The following is a 16076-nucleotide window of genomic DNA, read 5'->3' as shown; positions in this document are numbered from 1 at the left end:
TCCATGGGAATTGCACCCACATAACTGAGGGCAGAATTGGTCTTTTTTAAATTGTTTTAAATATTTTTCACTTAATGTTAAAGTTTGTAAAATATCACCCATCTTTAATTTTAGCTGGTAGGAAAGGGATGTTGTTTATATAGCCTTTGCTCGCTGCATGTGAGCTTTTGTAAGCTACTGCTGACTGGTAATGAATATCACTGCAGATACACATCGGGCCCTGCGGGCAGTGGAGCGCCTGCAGGCGAAACTGCGGGAACGAGGTGACTTAGCAAATGAGGAGAAGTTGAGCTTGCTAAAATCAGTGCTTCAGAGCCCTCTCTTCAACCAGATCCTGAACCTTCAGACGTCTGTCCACCAGTTGAGAGATCAGGTAGGAATGTAGTATCTTGGGGAGAAGAGAAAAGATAAAATGTAGTAATAGCTTATGTTTATCTGATTGCTACGTGTGATAAATTAACAAAACGCGTGTTGAACAGTAAAATTAAAAAACTAAAACTGAAGGGCTGATCCAAAGCCCATTAAAATCAATGGAAAGACTCCCACTGACTTCAGTAGACTTTGGCTCAAGTCCTGAAGCTCATGTATATGTATAGTTTTTTTCTAGCTGTTTGCCTGTAGCTTATTGCTGTGTACTGTAGGAAAATGATGACAACATGTGGAAAGTTGTTGGAAGGCTGACTTCTACCACCACTCAAAAAAGAAGGAAAAGGATACAGTCATGATAAATTACTATAACAATAGGGACAGATGGTTCGCTGCAATAGCACCATTTACTTCCATGGAACTACCCCGATTTACATCAGATGAGAATCTAGGGGTTTATATCCATCAATTGGCATGCACTCTTCATGTGATTTATCATACTTGTAGGGAAGAATACCATATTGTTTAAACATGGGTTTGCATATAGAAATCAAATCTGAGGATGGACAGTCGCTCCTATTTTGCCTTCACAATGAATGATCGTTTTGGGCCAGATCCTGCTTCCCTTTTGTTACAAACACATGGAAAGGAAGAGCTTAGTTCTAAAGATCTGTGACCATGATCCTTTTGTGCTACACTGCATCTTTTCCCTAATGGAGGTATGGCCTTTGGTGGTATAGAAAGACTGACTGGAGTGGCCATTACTTCTCATGGAAGGTTGAGATCCACAAGCACAATGGAGCCATTTACTTATACGGAAATAACAAATAGTAAGTAGGCAACAAAAAGGCACAAAATATGACATTACATTTTCAGCACTTTATCAGCATGAGTAAGAAAGCAGACATTTCTGTTATATTGGCTGGGTTAGATTTTTTTTTTTTTGTCTTGAGAGAGAGCTTGAGTAAAAATTAGTTTAATGAATAACATTTAGGACCAGATTGTGCATCTGCCTCAGCATCCAGCTGTTCCACTGACCTGTGTGAGAGGGGCATAGCTATGGCTATTGGATGCAGAAATCCCACAATTCCCTTCAGGTTAGCCCATGCTCCAGGGGCAGTAGGAGGAAGCAGTCCCTGTATTCTGAAGCATATGGGACTGCAGCTGTGACTGGTCCTTGCTTGAGGAGTGAAACTGGTAAAAGATTCCTGGCCCCTCATACAGCTGTGCAGCAGCCGGGCATAATCTGGTCCTTGGTTTCCTGTAGTTCTTGGATTTAATCTTGATGCTATTTCACATGGGAAACAAATACTTTTGTAAAGTATTTACAACACTATTGTAAGTTTCACTCTTCGTGTATTTGATATGGAGGAACTAGTTGCCTGAGAGCATTACAGCAATAATAATAAAATCTTACCAAAAAACAGTCTGTTGAAATTCTGAGGTGAACATAATGCACAATTAGTGAATGAAAATTTAATGCTGACTTTAAAAAAGGCACAGAATGAGTTATGTGGTTGACGTCTGTAGGAGCACGCCATCTGAAATAAAGGTGCGCCAGAAACTGTTATCAGGAATTTGCTGAAAAGTGAATGGAATTTGTATTACTGTGTGTCGGGTGGGGAGATAAATGGGATTTTTCTCTATTTAAATGATTTTACTAATTTAGGTGAATGGAGTATTTATCAAATCTGGAACACAAACACCCTCTTTGAGGGAGACAATTTTTTAAAAGTGAAAGGTTTATCTGAGGACATACATATGCAATTGCACAGCTATATTCAGACAGTCTGCTACTGTGATGGTGCTTGCAAATTGGGTGATTTTAATACAGTTTGGGTGTCCAATGAGCTATCTGCATGTGAATTTACCTAATCTGCATGCACCAGCATGAGCAGTAGCATTTGCAAATATAGGTGTGCAACTGTGCATGGATCTGTTTTTAAAAATGCATATCTCTCTGTCTCTGTAAAGAGCATTCTATCTGAGGTTGCTATTTTTTCTCATTTAAATGTTTTCAAACAATACAATTGACAATTATTTTTAAAAAAGAAAGAAAAACAGGAAGCTCAATTAAAGAAAATCAAAATGAAATTCCCAAGGAATTTCCTAGGTTTCAATTTTGTCCAATCTTACTTTCTTTGTGTGTGCTGTGTAAATGTTGTGCTCTTGAAAAGATTGACTAAAGTTACTTTCTAGTGTAACTGACAAGGAAGACAAGGGGTGTACTAGAGCAGGGGTGGGCAAACTATGGCTCAGGGGCCGCATCCGGCCCCTCAGATATTTTAACCTGGCCCTCGAGCTGCCGACGGGGAATGGGGTCCGGGGCTTGACCTGCTCTATGCGTGCCGTGGCACCGCACGGCTCCCAGAAGCAGCAGCATGGCCTCCCGCCTGCTCCTGTGCATAGGGGCAGCCAGGGAACTCCGCACGCTGCCCCTGCCCCAAGCTCCACCTGCGCAGCTCCCATTGGCCAGGAACCATGAGCATTCATGGCCCACCATACAATTTCCATACCCAGATGTGGCCGTCAGGCCAAAAAGTTTGCCCACCCCTGTACCAGAGTCCTTGTTGTTGTTCAAGCTCCGGGCTCCTGTTGAGGAATGAAGTTGTATGATGGTTTTGTGCACAGTAGGTATTAAGATGAATATGTCAAATTTATTTTCCCTTGAAACTGAACAGAGATTTGAGCAGTGGTCTCTAGGGTCTGAAAGCAGAAGAGCAGGTGCATTAACCTGTCCACTACTTAATGTTGTCTGAGGATTATTTAAGTGATTGACTGTCATGTACTAGGTGCTTGTTGAATAGTCAAGAGAAGATAAGATGAGAGAGACATGCAGATTGAAGTTTGGGGAAGGAGAAAAATGATGGCAATTTAGTATAAAAGTCCCATTGATTCACTTTAAACAACACTGCAGAAGTGGGTCTTTCAGAAAGTCTTGCAAGAGGCCCCTGCCGTGGCTACCTCCCTGAACTCAGGAGGGGCTGTACCATGCATAGGGGCTGTGTGGGGAAGGGATGGAGGTGATTATGTGAGAAGCTTAATTCTTAAATGTATCTTTGATAAATATTTAAAATTTGCTAGTAAGCCTCCAGGAGATCAGGTAAACACATAGTCCTAACATACAAATATCACTTGCACTGTACTTAAGAGGTCGTTGCCACCTCTTTGGGGTCCAGAAAATTAGACTCCCTATTTTAGTTCACAGAGAGCCACTCTGTGTTTTCATTCCCTTGTATTTCCTCTGTTCTCTTGAGGTTTTTATGCTTGCTGTCACCTTTCCATCCTTCTTATTTGTGTTAATTGAGAATTGATCCCTTTCATCAGGAGAGGTGGGCTTACCTGAGACCTGTAGGGTTTGAATTTGTTCTAGACCATTTGGTTTTGGTCTGCTGATTTGTTTATTTTGGTGTTGATGTTGTGCACTGCCTTTTAGTATATTGCTTAGATGCCCTATAAATACTTTAATTAAAATAAACAATTTTTATAGGTTATTTTGAGATTCTTACAATGCAGAGTTAGGAGATGGAATAGGAAAAATACTTTCTCCCACTAAGAAAAAGCATGGATTCAGTTCAGTTCCTAGTAACGTTATGCCTTCAGCACTCATTTGCATATAATTGTACTAAAGCAACCAGGATGCTCTCTCCATCCCCCCCCCACCTCACCCCAGCAGCCTCTCTGTTTACTGAATGTTTTCTTTCTGATGCTACAGAGCAAGCTCGGTGTTTGAAGATAAGGGAGTGACAGAAAAGACAAATAGAAATTCTGCCTTGTGGTTTGTTGAACTTCTCAAATTTTAAATAATTTGATTTAATTTTTCACCATGTAAAAATATTCTAAACATATTAATCACCCAGCAATGGCAATCCTCCCTTCTCCTTTCTGTCTTTCACTCTGTGCTTCCCCTTCTCCCCCCATCTTAAGAGCTCAAGGCACTGCTAATGAGAAAAATCCCTTCCTTGGCTGGACTGCATTCCTCAGATTTTTCTCCCTTGGAACTATGACCATTTTACATATGATTCAGGAATGGAAAAATAACCCCTGCAAAGCAGACATATGCTAGCTTGCCCACAGTAGTCAGGTGCTCAGTGCTGTAAAGGCTATACAGCAAAGAAATTAAACATAGGCACCGGGAAACAAAAATTTTTTTGCCTGTGAAAGGTGATGTGATGAATAAGTGAAATTCCTGCAAAGCATTACACACAAAAAGCACTCGCAGTTACTGTTTTGTTGTCTTTCTACTGCAGTAGTGATTGTTGGTTCTGGAATCTTTCACATGCTCATAAAACTAAATTTACTCTGACCTAAAAACTCTCCATGTGATTCAGTGAGGTATGAGTGGCAGGGGCAATCAGCATGGCTCTTTTGGAACTGTGCTGCCGGGGATTGGGGGGGTGGGGGACAGGATTCCAGGGATACAGAGCTGGCACTGAAGATTACGGCTGCTATGTAGGTAATGCTGCTAACCTCCATTGAACAACATGCTCATTTTTAAGGAGCTCGGGTGGGCGGTGTTGGGGTTTGGGGCCAGTCCTAAGGTCTTTTTTTTCCCCTTTTTTCTTTTTTTGAGTGCTCTGTACCCCCTACAGAAAAAAATGAAGAGAAAACATTACAAAGAGAACTTTGCAGAGTTAGCCTCTCATTTCAGGTTTTTCAGGATGATTGGATCCTTTATGATTATGCATGCATAATATGCTTGATTATTTTAGGAGACACAAATACCAGATTAAATACTGTATTGAGGTCTGTGTGGTCTTGGGAAATAGTGACACCTGCTCAGACTGACACACACAAACACTTAAGTTTTAAACAAACTAATTTTGTTAGACGTAAACATTTTGATTACCAGTATGTTTCTTTAAATGCTGATGTACTAAGGATATGACTGGAATAGGATTTTTTTTATTAAAAACATTTTGAACAATCAAATGAAAGTAGTATTTGATTGCATTGAGAGTCTGTCTATGCAACTGTAACATAAGTTTTAACAAACTGTGTAGTATCAGTGAATTTTCTTTTTGTCTAATGCCAAATTATGTCAATATTGCAGATGTTACATACAGTAAAGGAAAGCCAATCAAGGCAAATTAGCATAAGCCAAATTATAGAACAAAGTAATGTTCCTTCTTACAGTACTTACATAATCACAGGGCTATAAAGCTACTTTGTAACGGCGTAATAATGGTTTTATTACTGCCAAGCAGTGCAATTTATATGTTGTGAAAAATATTTCTTATAACCCAAAAGCATCATTTTTGTAGGACTTCCATTTGTGGTTTAATGGCCCCCGGGAATGACCTCTATCTGTGTGATTAAGAGTTGTGTTCACCAGTTGTTCTCAACCTTTTCTATACTGTAATCCTTACCAAAAGAAAACAAACAAACAAATCAGGAACCCCTTCCTATTTAGCCATAAAGAAAGGGAGTATGGTCATGACCTTCCTTGTTTTCAGTTCCCCTGGGTGTTAACATCCTTCAGGGGAAGAACTCATGGCATATGCCAAGGGACAGGTACCATATAGCAAGATGGCTTTGCATAGTATCAATACTTAAAAACAAAACAAAACATTAAGTGTGTGTGTGCGTGACAGAGAGAGAGAGATTAAGTTCTGAATATGTGTGAAAAACTTTACTTTTTCAACATTTTTTCCCCAAGTTGTGATCATGAGTCAGAAGCAATTTGACATAGTCCTCTCACATTAAGCTAATCCCCATTGAACGTTCAACTCAATTTCTTCAATTAGCTTTAAAGATAAAGATCACTAAAGTGGAGTGCCACCATCAATTACAGTAGAAGAGCTAGTATTCAATAATGCATCATAGCTGTGCTATAGTCAGTGTTTTGCTGAAAGATTATTTTAAGAAAAGAAGTCTTCTTGTGAGTGTAGTTTTAAGAGCATCTATGATTTTAGTCTTTTTTTATAGTGTATCCAAGGAGCATGTCAGTATTCCTCCTATAAATTCATACATAGGAGAAGCTTTTCTCACCCTGTGCTTTTCATTTTTGGACACACTAAGGGATTTTTTTTTTTTACCGAGCTCCTTGCTCTCCGAGGAAAGTAAGTGATTTATTCTATAACAGGGAAGAGAAACAATACCTTGATGATGTAGACGAGCTGCTGTTCCTAAAAAGGTCAGACCCAGGGAGTCACTGTGGTTCACTCCAGTTGGGATGTTGGTACATCTAGCTCTTCTATCTGCCGATATGGAAAGTTCTAGATGCAGGACAGGCATTACTGTCACTCTTTGTGGGGAGACAGGCTGAAGAGAGGCTGTTCAGAGGCAATCCATGCCCCACGTGAGATTGAGAGCCCTTTTCAATGGCAGCTGTTCCTAAAGAGCATGGTGAGAGGGCAGGGATGAGGCCAGTGGGTCTATGACTATGGGGATGTGCTGGTCAGGGATGATGGTAGAGGAGCATAGTTGTGTGGCTGCAGCCAGCTCTATATGTTAGGAAGGCAGGATAGTATTCTTCCTCACCTGTAGGATGATCTTCTATGTAAGGCATCTCTATTTAGCTTTGTTCAGGTGGTCCAAAATTTGTCTCTTCATCAGCGTTATTTTCAGACTTTCTGTGCTTTTCTGACTTTGTGTTGGAGGGCGATTTTACACATCCCATCAAAGGGGGTGGCTTGAGAACCACACAGAGTGGTGAGGCTTCCGTGGAGTATCAGGGAAAGGGGAAAATGTGGGCACTAAGACAGCATTTCCCCCACTCTATATGCTCAGGGTAAAATCTCTCCTGGAAGGGAGGGTTCCTGCCAACCATGCGTAGTGTAAGAGACACCTTGGCATTCTGATATTAAATGAAGAATAATGGCCCCCAAGTATAAGTCTAAGAATAAAATATTGCATACACTTCTATTCGATTATTTTCATAGGTAAAACAATTATAACACACACTTCTAAAAACAGTTGTGCAAGGTGCCTGTTGGGGTTTGCAGCTTTAGGTCCATGTGTTGTGACCTCAGGTTACACATCTAAAACTTTTTGGGTATGATTCTCATTTACACTCAGGCCACTTCACACTGCTCTGGGAGTGTAAAGAGACTGTAATGTGGGAGTGAATTATCACACCTGCTTTAAGGGTGCTTTACATGATTAAGAGTGTGTAAAATGTCCTTATTGTAAATGAGAATCAGGCCCTTTAAAATGTGTTATGATAAGAAACATGACTGTTATTGACATTTGAAGATGGAGCGTACAGAGAGGGATATAGAGCAAATAAAATGTTTACTAACCTTCAAACTGTCAAGTTATGTCACTTGATTGGATTATGTTAGCTGCACAATAGGGAGTAGGTCATCCCTTCATATCATTATACTATATTTGGCAGCAAGCAAGGATTGGGTTTTGAATTTAGATTCCAAGGGTCAGATAGATTCCAAGAATTTAGATTCCAAGGACCAGATTTTCAAATCCTGGCCTCCGGTTCTGTGGGTGTAAATTGCACAGACAAATAATTTTGGACATAGTATTCCGCACATAATTATGGGCCCTTTAGAAGGTTAAATTTCTGACTTGAGGGTGCAATCAGATGTCTGAATTAGAGATTGTAACAGGGTGTAGCAGAACCTCTGCTCCAAAACCACTCAGAGACCTTCTGGCTCAGCCCCTGTTCTGAGGAGTAGAAAAGAATCAGATGATTAATTATTAATAGAGATAATAAAATATGAACAGAGTTAGCATTTTGTGACAGAAAGAAGAGTCATAGAATCATAGGCAATTTTCAGCCTTAATGTCTATCAGGTATTCTTGTCCATCTTCCTGTCAATGCAGGATTGTGTCCTACAGTGTATTTTTAAGTGCTCTGTCCAGCCCTGTCCAATTCTAAATAACTCCAGCAAAGAGACTTGCACCATTAACCTTAGGATACTACTTCACAGTCTGAGAGTGTGTTCAGTCTACATTTTCTTTGAAATGAGAATGAATAGAATGAAATACTCTTCTGCTGCATTTGGATATGTTAGAGGATGTTTACTAGAGTGGCACTTGCAGGTAGTGTGAAAGTTTAAAGCTGAAGAAGGAGATAAGTGATGGAACAAAATAGTGATTATAGAATGGCGGAAATAATAGCAAGATGATTTAATTAATTTCATTACCCAGTGTAAGTACAGTAGTTAGTATTATATCAACTCCAATATCACTGCCCTATTAGGGTTAAGAAAATGATTTAAAAAAATCAGGAATGTTTAGATTTTCTATTGATATTTGAAACTATGATGACAACTTTAAAGATAAAGAAGGAAAACTACAATCTATTATTTTACCTAATTTTTCCTTTGGCATTATAGGACATGGTGCAAGCGTTTTGGTACAGCGTTTGCTGTTGTAAATAGCAAAATAAGTCCATAATTACTAGTCACAGTGCAGGAGGGAGAGCAGGTGTTCCAGAGCTTCTGTGAGTGGACAGGCAAGAGTGGGGAACAGACAGAGTCTTGACTCCCTGCCTTCAAAGTGCTAGTCAGCATAGCTCTACTTGTACATTAAAAAAAAAAAAGTAATCTGCTTCTGGCCAAGGGCAAGCAGGGCAAGGATTGTGATCCTCTGAGTCAGTTTATTCTCTAGTCCGCTCTAGGGGCAGCACGATGTACAAGCCCTTTTCTCAGGGCAAATAGTAAAGGTATAAACTAGAGCTGAAATATTTGCAAAGTAGTCTAGGGGATTTAGACACATCATCCATTAGTTTTAAATTAAACCCTTGAACTGACTGAGAGGTTAATAGAGCGTGACAGTCTTAGTATATGGTGACACAAAAGACCAGAGCCATGAACTCTCAGTGAGACCTCTAATTCCGTCATCATTGGTGAGGTTTCTCTCCCCAAGATAAATCCAGATTTTATTTAAGAGGGTTAAGTTGGTTTTAAAAGACTCTCTGGTATGGTGACAACAGCTCTGTTCAAATTTGTCCTGAATTACCACAGTGCTAGAACAGTTCTGGCTGTTTACACTAAAAAGAACAAATACTTTTAATATAGGATACAGATGATGCTTGCAAACTGTTTCCATGATTTTTTTACTTATATATTTTTATGGTTCACAACTTGATATCAATGAACATATTGTCTGTATGAGGAAAAAGTGTGTCATTTAAAAAAAATCTAAGATCATTTTTGTGTTCTTTTTGTCGTGGCAAGAAGATCTGTTAATCATGATGCGGTTTATCCATAATTATTTTTTTGCCAAACTGTAAGACTAAAATTCTATAATGTTGTGAATCATCTTCAGGTAAATGTCGCACCATCCATACATTCGGCTGGCAAGTTCCCACAGCTTCCCTATCATGGTGCTAGTGTGGATTCCTTGCCACATAACGAATCCTATTTATTGGCTCAGCAGAATGGCAGCCCTGCTAATGTGCTAGAAGCATCTGTGAGATCTGTTACTCCTCAGATTAATGGGAAATCCTCCAGCTCCAGTGATGAGTTGGAGCAACTAATCAGAAATATGTCACAGGTAAGACAACATGCCTGAAAATAGTTAAATTTTCCATTGACATATTTGATAACTTATGGTAACCACAAAGTTATTGTTGAATGAATTCAAAATATTTTCATTTTTATGCTTCTACTTAAAGAGAAATGAATTACAGTATTTAAAAGCAAACACCCCCTCCCCATTTAAACTGTTTTGATGTGAAACAAAATATTTCTAGCCTTTTTATTTGAGAAGCACTTGGAATTTTAGAATAAACGTGGAAATATTCTCAACGAAATAGCATTGATACTATGCTATTTATTATTTACCGCATGGTTAACTACACTTCTCTTAATGGAGCAATATTTTCACAGCAGATCTGCACTCCGGTATTCTTCTTTCACCATATGTGAAGAACTGCCATTCCATATATGAAAGAGTGTGGATTATCAGAGTCTGTATCAATTGTGTGGCTCTCACAGTGGAATTTTGCTGTTACGGGGTATTACAGGATTAATAAAGTATATAATAAAATCAGGAATTAGATGTGAAAAAGACCTATTAAGCCATCTAGTCCGTCTCTCTGCCATTATAGTGGGCCAAAGTCTGCCTTGACTTACAACTCCATTGACTTCAATCAGGTTGTACAAAGGGACGTTAGGTTAAAATTTGGCCAAGAAGTTCTTTCAGTGCATTTCCAGTTTATTTTTAAGAGACTCAGGGGAGAGGTTTTCCATCACTTCGCTTGGGAGAGTCTTTCCCAGTCTAATGGACAATACTGTCAGGAAGCTTCTCCTGATGGCCTAAATGTTCTCTTTTTGAATTTCATTCCATTATACCTACTTATACTCTGTAATTGCTCTTCCTCCTTCAAGTATTTATAGACATTTAAGGTTTCCCTTTAGTCACCACTCAGCCAAGCTATATGTATCTAGCTCTTTTCAGCCTTTTCTTCCAGGCTATAACAACTTTGTTGCTCTTCTCTGAAATCCTTCTATTAACTTTTGTATGGCCCAGAGATATAAGAACTGGATGCAGCATTCCATGGTTTTGCTATATGTTCCAATAAGTTATTAATTTATTGACTTGAGCGAAGTCTACTCTGGTTGTAAGAGTTTGTTAAAATGGTTCATCAATGCTGCTTTTGAGTATATTTAACATTTGTACCTTTTTGTTTATTTTGCTTAAACAGGGTCGCCTTGTTGAGACCTTAGAGCTGGTTAAACCTCCAAGTGGTGGACTGGGCTTTAGTGTTGTGGGATTGAAGAGTGAAAACAGAGGGGAACTGGGAATATTTGTGCAGGAGATCCAAGAAGGAAGCGTGGCATATAGGTGAGATCATTGGTTCTGAATAATGACATCATAATGTAACTTAGTCATTGGTGTCCTTGTTTGTGCTTTGTCATTCACAGTACCACCACACATTCTCTTTTACTCTTAGGCCCAAGACATTTAAAGTCTGCTTTTAAATTGAGATTTAAGATTTACATTAATAAATTTTCAATCATAAATGTAATCATAGTATCATATTATTGCATTGGATTAGAGCTATATATGATCACTTATGTAGTATTTTTAAAATTTATTCTACCAGATGAAGGAGTTGATTCTGATCTCAGTACCCTGGTACAACACCTGTTTGTATTGCTGGGGAATATTCTATACCTTTAAAGATAGAATAGTCCCCTCAATTCTTAAAAAAATAGTTTCAAAGATGTATGTTTGAGGCAATTGTTTTTGACCAAGATTCTTTACTTGAAATAGTAATGTACTGTAGGAGTATCCCCAATGGAGTTACCGTTGCTGCTTGCAGAGTAAGGTACTGTAGAGCAGCAGTAAGGGGATCAGAATGTCATTACAAACAGTGCTTAACCTAATATGCGTACACTTTTCAAAAAAAAGTGGATGGAATTAACCAAATATAGCCAGACAATGTTACCTGGAACTGACCAATAATTATTGTTTGTGAAAATATCCTTTATACCTTAATCTTGGTCTCACAAGCTAGGCTTGAACAAAGAATTTTTGGGCTTAGGAGCTACATAGGAAAGCCCGTACTCCTAGAGACTATTAGGAGGTGTAGGAGAGTTGGTCCACTGTACTCTCCCCCTCCAATGCCCAGATTGTTTGTTATCCAGTGGATTTGCAATGCATGAACCCACTGGCTATGCCCCTGCCTAAGTTTACCTCTCTGTGGCCATGGGAAGTCCCTGTGGATATCCTCTCTGTTATATGTAGCATGGGATCTCCCTGCTCACCTCTCTGGGCAACAGGTTAGTATTTAAACTGCTTTTGGTCTGAACGCAGCCATTCAAGTGAGTGCAGTGTACGGGCCCTAGAGTTAAATTCAGCAACATATGGTTTGCTCTTCACCGCAACAATCTTTTCTAGACTGTTTAAGGCCCACCTTCAAATTACTTTTCCATGCAAGTGGTCTGTGTTGCCTTATGCAAAGGGTTAAGCTGAAACATGTTTTTATTGAATCAACTTCTTATCCATTTGTGAACCAAAACAAGTGCTATGTCAGTTCTCGGGTCACTTTAGTGGGGTACAGAACTGTTCAACTACTGTGATGTAAATTAGAGAGTCCCTGAAGCAATAAATCTTACAGAGGATTTCAGTTCCCAGCAAAATATTCTTGATTAGGGCTAGAGGACATTTCTTCCTGGTCACTTCTAAGTACTTTGGCCCCTTTTCCAGGCCAGACAACCAAAGAAGTATGTGATATGGAGAAAAAAAAATTACGACTTCATGTGTGTTTCACAGAGAATTGTCATGTATATATTTTGAAAAAGAGCCTTTGCTTCTTTCTGAAGCAATAAAGGTTAAGAGTAACTCATCTGTAGATTTCATACACATTCTTTTGAAGTAGGTCTGGGAAAGGGCTCAATGTGTGACTGTACATCAGTACTTCATTTGCCACAAAATGATTTATTTTATAATTTATGAAGGTGTTTCATTTAAAAGGGTTCTATTTTACCATACATTCTCTCCGTCTTGCTGAAAAGAAAATTGTTTTTTCCTAAGATCTTGATGAAAGTGTGTTCCACTACATGGTTTGATGAATATTCAGAACTTGCACACTGAACAAAGTAGAGCACTTGGTCTGTTAAGCAAGCTCAAAGTCAAGAATAAACATAAGTTCCCAGGCTATGGTTGGGAGCAACTCAGATCTAATATGCTTAGTCTCAGATGGGGGTGCAGGGAGAACGGAGCTAGCTGGGGGTAGCAGCCATGAGAGAGTGGCAGTGGGATTAGCTTCAAAGGGAGCTGATCACCAGAGTGCCACAATAGCTCCTTGTAGCAAAACTGCAGGGAAAGATTAAGAAGTGGGGAAAATAGAAAACAGGATAAAAAATACTGGAAAATTGTCAAAATACTATGTCTGTAGCAACATTTTTTTTTCTTGTGTGTTTTTTTGTTTTGGTTATATGTTTGTGACAGAGATGGAAGGCTGAAGGAAGCAGATCAAATCCTTGCTATTAATGGACAAGCCCTTGATCAGACAGTTACTCATCAACAGGCTATCAGCATCCTGCAGAAGGCAAAAGATAATGTCCAGCTAGTTGTGGCCAGGGGTTCCTTGCCTCAGCTGATCAGTCCTGTAGTTTCTCGATCTCCATCTGCTGCTAGCACAGTCTCTGCCCATTCTAACCCGGTGAGTACCTCCCAAATGTAAGGGCTGTGTATATGTTTTCAGTTTTGGTTGCATATAAGCTTACAATATCCAGTACTATGTAACCCATGTATTTTTTTCCCCCTGCTCCTGACCTCTTTCTCCCAAAAGAGGCCATTTGGGCTGTACCTTTCCTCCTGTATATACTGGAAACATTTCAGGATTGTTCAGGAGGCTTTGGGGCTTGGTCATGTCCTTTCTTCCCATGTGTCAAATTCTCTGTCTTCAAAGAGGCAAATAGAGCACTTCTGCTTTATCCATTGCAGTCCCAGCTTTTAAAGCTTTTTTGGAAACAGCGGTAAATGGAATCTTCTCCTGTGATCTGCATCTCTCCTTTTAGGGAACAGAAACTTGTGGGGCTTTGCAATCTGATCTATACCAGCAACCAGGCTCATTCTCCCTGTTTATGCTCTCATTCTCATATGGCAGAGAAGGCCAAATAGAGCATGCAGAAGGCCAGTGTGTGGGAAGGGAGGCATAGGCTAAATGTCTCAGATTGGGGGAGACATCTGTCATGATTACAGGGCTATTGCTGCACCTCTGTCTCCTTTTCTGGTCTCTCTGAGTGCACCCTCTCAGGTGTCAGGTCTATACCGGGGAAGAAGTCCACAATTCTCCCAGTCTTAGACTGGGCTACAGTACCTTGTGTAACAACAGCTCTTACCCTGCAGTTCCAACTGAATATGAACTCTTCTTTTCGGCAGCCTGTGACCAGCAGTGTTTGTCGTGTCCAGAGAGCCTTTTCAAAACCAAGTATTGTTTATTTTGACAATAGGAGCAAAGCATCTAGACAGTGGTGTTTTTTTTTGTTTTTGTTTTTTAAGTTTGCATGCATGTCTGTCTTACTGTCCCCCGACTATACCCTCAGAAGGCTTAACTTTTTCTGATGTGCTCAGCAGGTACCTGTCTCTCAATCTGGTTTCCCCAAATTCACCCCTCTCTGAAAGTGTTCATTTTGAAACTTGCCACAGGTCTGTTGATCTCCTCTGAGCGTGGACCTTTTCCTGTTCTGGTGTTGTCTCTTAACAACCTTCAAGAATTTGCGGAGAAGTGGCTTATCTTGAGCTTGCTTGTTTTTCCTTACAGAGCACTATTAAATGAAACAATTGTATTCATATAGTGAACACCCCAATAAGCAGGTCAACATATAGCATGGAGTATCCATAAATCATTGCAGAACAGCTCCACTTCCATCACAATGTCAAGTCCAGAAAGAAAGCCATCAGGCAACAAATATTCCATGCTCATCATATCAACTTCAGACTACCCGTTGTAGGCTGGGAACCTCTGTTTATCACTCAAGGGACAATTCTGCCTGTGCACAAAGCTGTTGATTTGAAGTGGAATGTGAAATGAATGACAGCTGATTATTTGGATCTACACTGAAAAGGCTTTCGTCCTTTTCAGTGGCTGAAAATGCCTGATGCTGTGTGATGTAATCATAATGATTTACACCACTTAAACGAATAGTACTGTTCATGTCCTAATTTCTTTGAATAGACACAGATTTTCTAACTCATGCTACTCTCATGGTGTAAAGGGAGTAGAAAGCTTGTTGAATTTTCCTTGTTGAGGTTATCTCTGGCATGGAGGACTCCTCGGGGAGTACAAAGTTGGCATAGGCAGTCCTGCAGCCTCCTGATGTTGGGGTCGGGGTTTGGCTAGAGTGAGCTGTGCTTCAGCTATTTTTGTTGGATGAATGGTCCCCTACGGAGTCATAGCCAGTGTGTGTCATTTACAGCAGCTGCCAGGCTGCTCTCATCTATGGTGGGGATGGAGGAGAACTGGCCCTCTTGCAGTCTCCCCTTCAGTTGTAGCTAAGAATTCAGTCCATAGCCTCTTTTCAGTGCATGCATGTGACTTCTGGTGGGAGTGACGCATCTACATTAGAGGAGACTTTGAGTCCCATTCCAGTAAGATGCTAAATGCTTCCCATAGGGTATTGTGATAAAGAAAGGGGGGAACGGGGAACAATAGCTGTAAAATCCCTCTTCGTAGCTGTTCTTTACTTGATTTACCTGTAAAGGGTTAAAAAGTCCCCCAGGTAGAGGGAAAAAAAGTGGGCATCTGACCAAAAGAGTCAGTGAGAAGGCCAGAACTTTTTAAAATGGGAAAAGAAACTTTCCCTTTGTCTGTGGTTGCTCTTTCTGGGCTGCAGGGACACAGAGCAGCAATGCTATAAGCAGGAATGCTATGTGAGCTTTGAACCAGGTATGAAAAATTATTTTCCACACCTAGAAGGAATTATTTGGATAGGGAATGTTTAGGTAAACGTGATCAGATTTATTTTTTTTATTTTGGCTTGTGGATCTCCTTTGTGCTAACCCCAGATGCTTTTGTTTGCTTGTAACCTTTAAGCTGAATCCCCAAGAAAGCTATTTGGGGTGCTTAATTTTTGGAATTTGCTCTTTTAAAATCTAGCAAAAGCCTACCTTCCAAATGTATTTTCTTTCTTTTTGTTGTTAATGAAATTCACCTTTTTTAAGAACAGGATTGGATTTTTGATGTCCTAAGAGGTTTGTGCATATGCTATTAGATTAGCTGGTGGCAACAGCTAATTTCCTTTGTTTTCTTTCTCAGCTCTTCCCCAGAGGGGGTGTGAAAGGGCTTGAGG

General features: G+C 39.9%; 1 protein-coding gene across 17 annotated transcripts in view; it reads left to right on the top strand.

The window, feature by feature from the left end:
* MPDZ (multiple PDZ domain crumbs cell polarity complex component) overlaps window positions 1-16076 on the top strand; it is a 133931-nt gene that overhangs the window by 12116 nt on the left and 105739 nt on the right. For 16 of the 17 annotated variants that reach the window (XM_048849872.2, XM_048849859.2, XM_048849857.2 and 13 more), the window contains exons 3-6: window positions 207-373; window positions 9598-9825; window positions 10979-11118; window positions 13231-13444. In XM_048849872.2, the coding sequence (XP_048705829.2) occupies window positions 207-373; window positions 9598-9825; window positions 10979-11118; window positions 13231-13444 (749 nt within the window). Of the gene's footprint in view, window positions 1-190; window positions 374-9597; window positions 9826-10978; window positions 11119-13230; window positions 13445-16076 lie in introns of those variants that run through there. The other variant, XM_075128786.1, reaches the window with a different exon arrangement.

Source organism: Caretta caretta, chromosome 5 (assembly GCF_965140235.1).
Source record: "Caretta caretta isolate rCarCar2 chromosome 5, rCarCar1.hap1, whole genome shotgun sequence".
Lineage (NCBI taxonomy): Eukaryota > Metazoa > Chordata > Testudines > Cheloniidae > Caretta > Caretta caretta.
The sequence above is the reverse complement of the archived record's forward strand: the minus strand, read 5'-3'. Positions and strand labels throughout refer to the sequence as shown.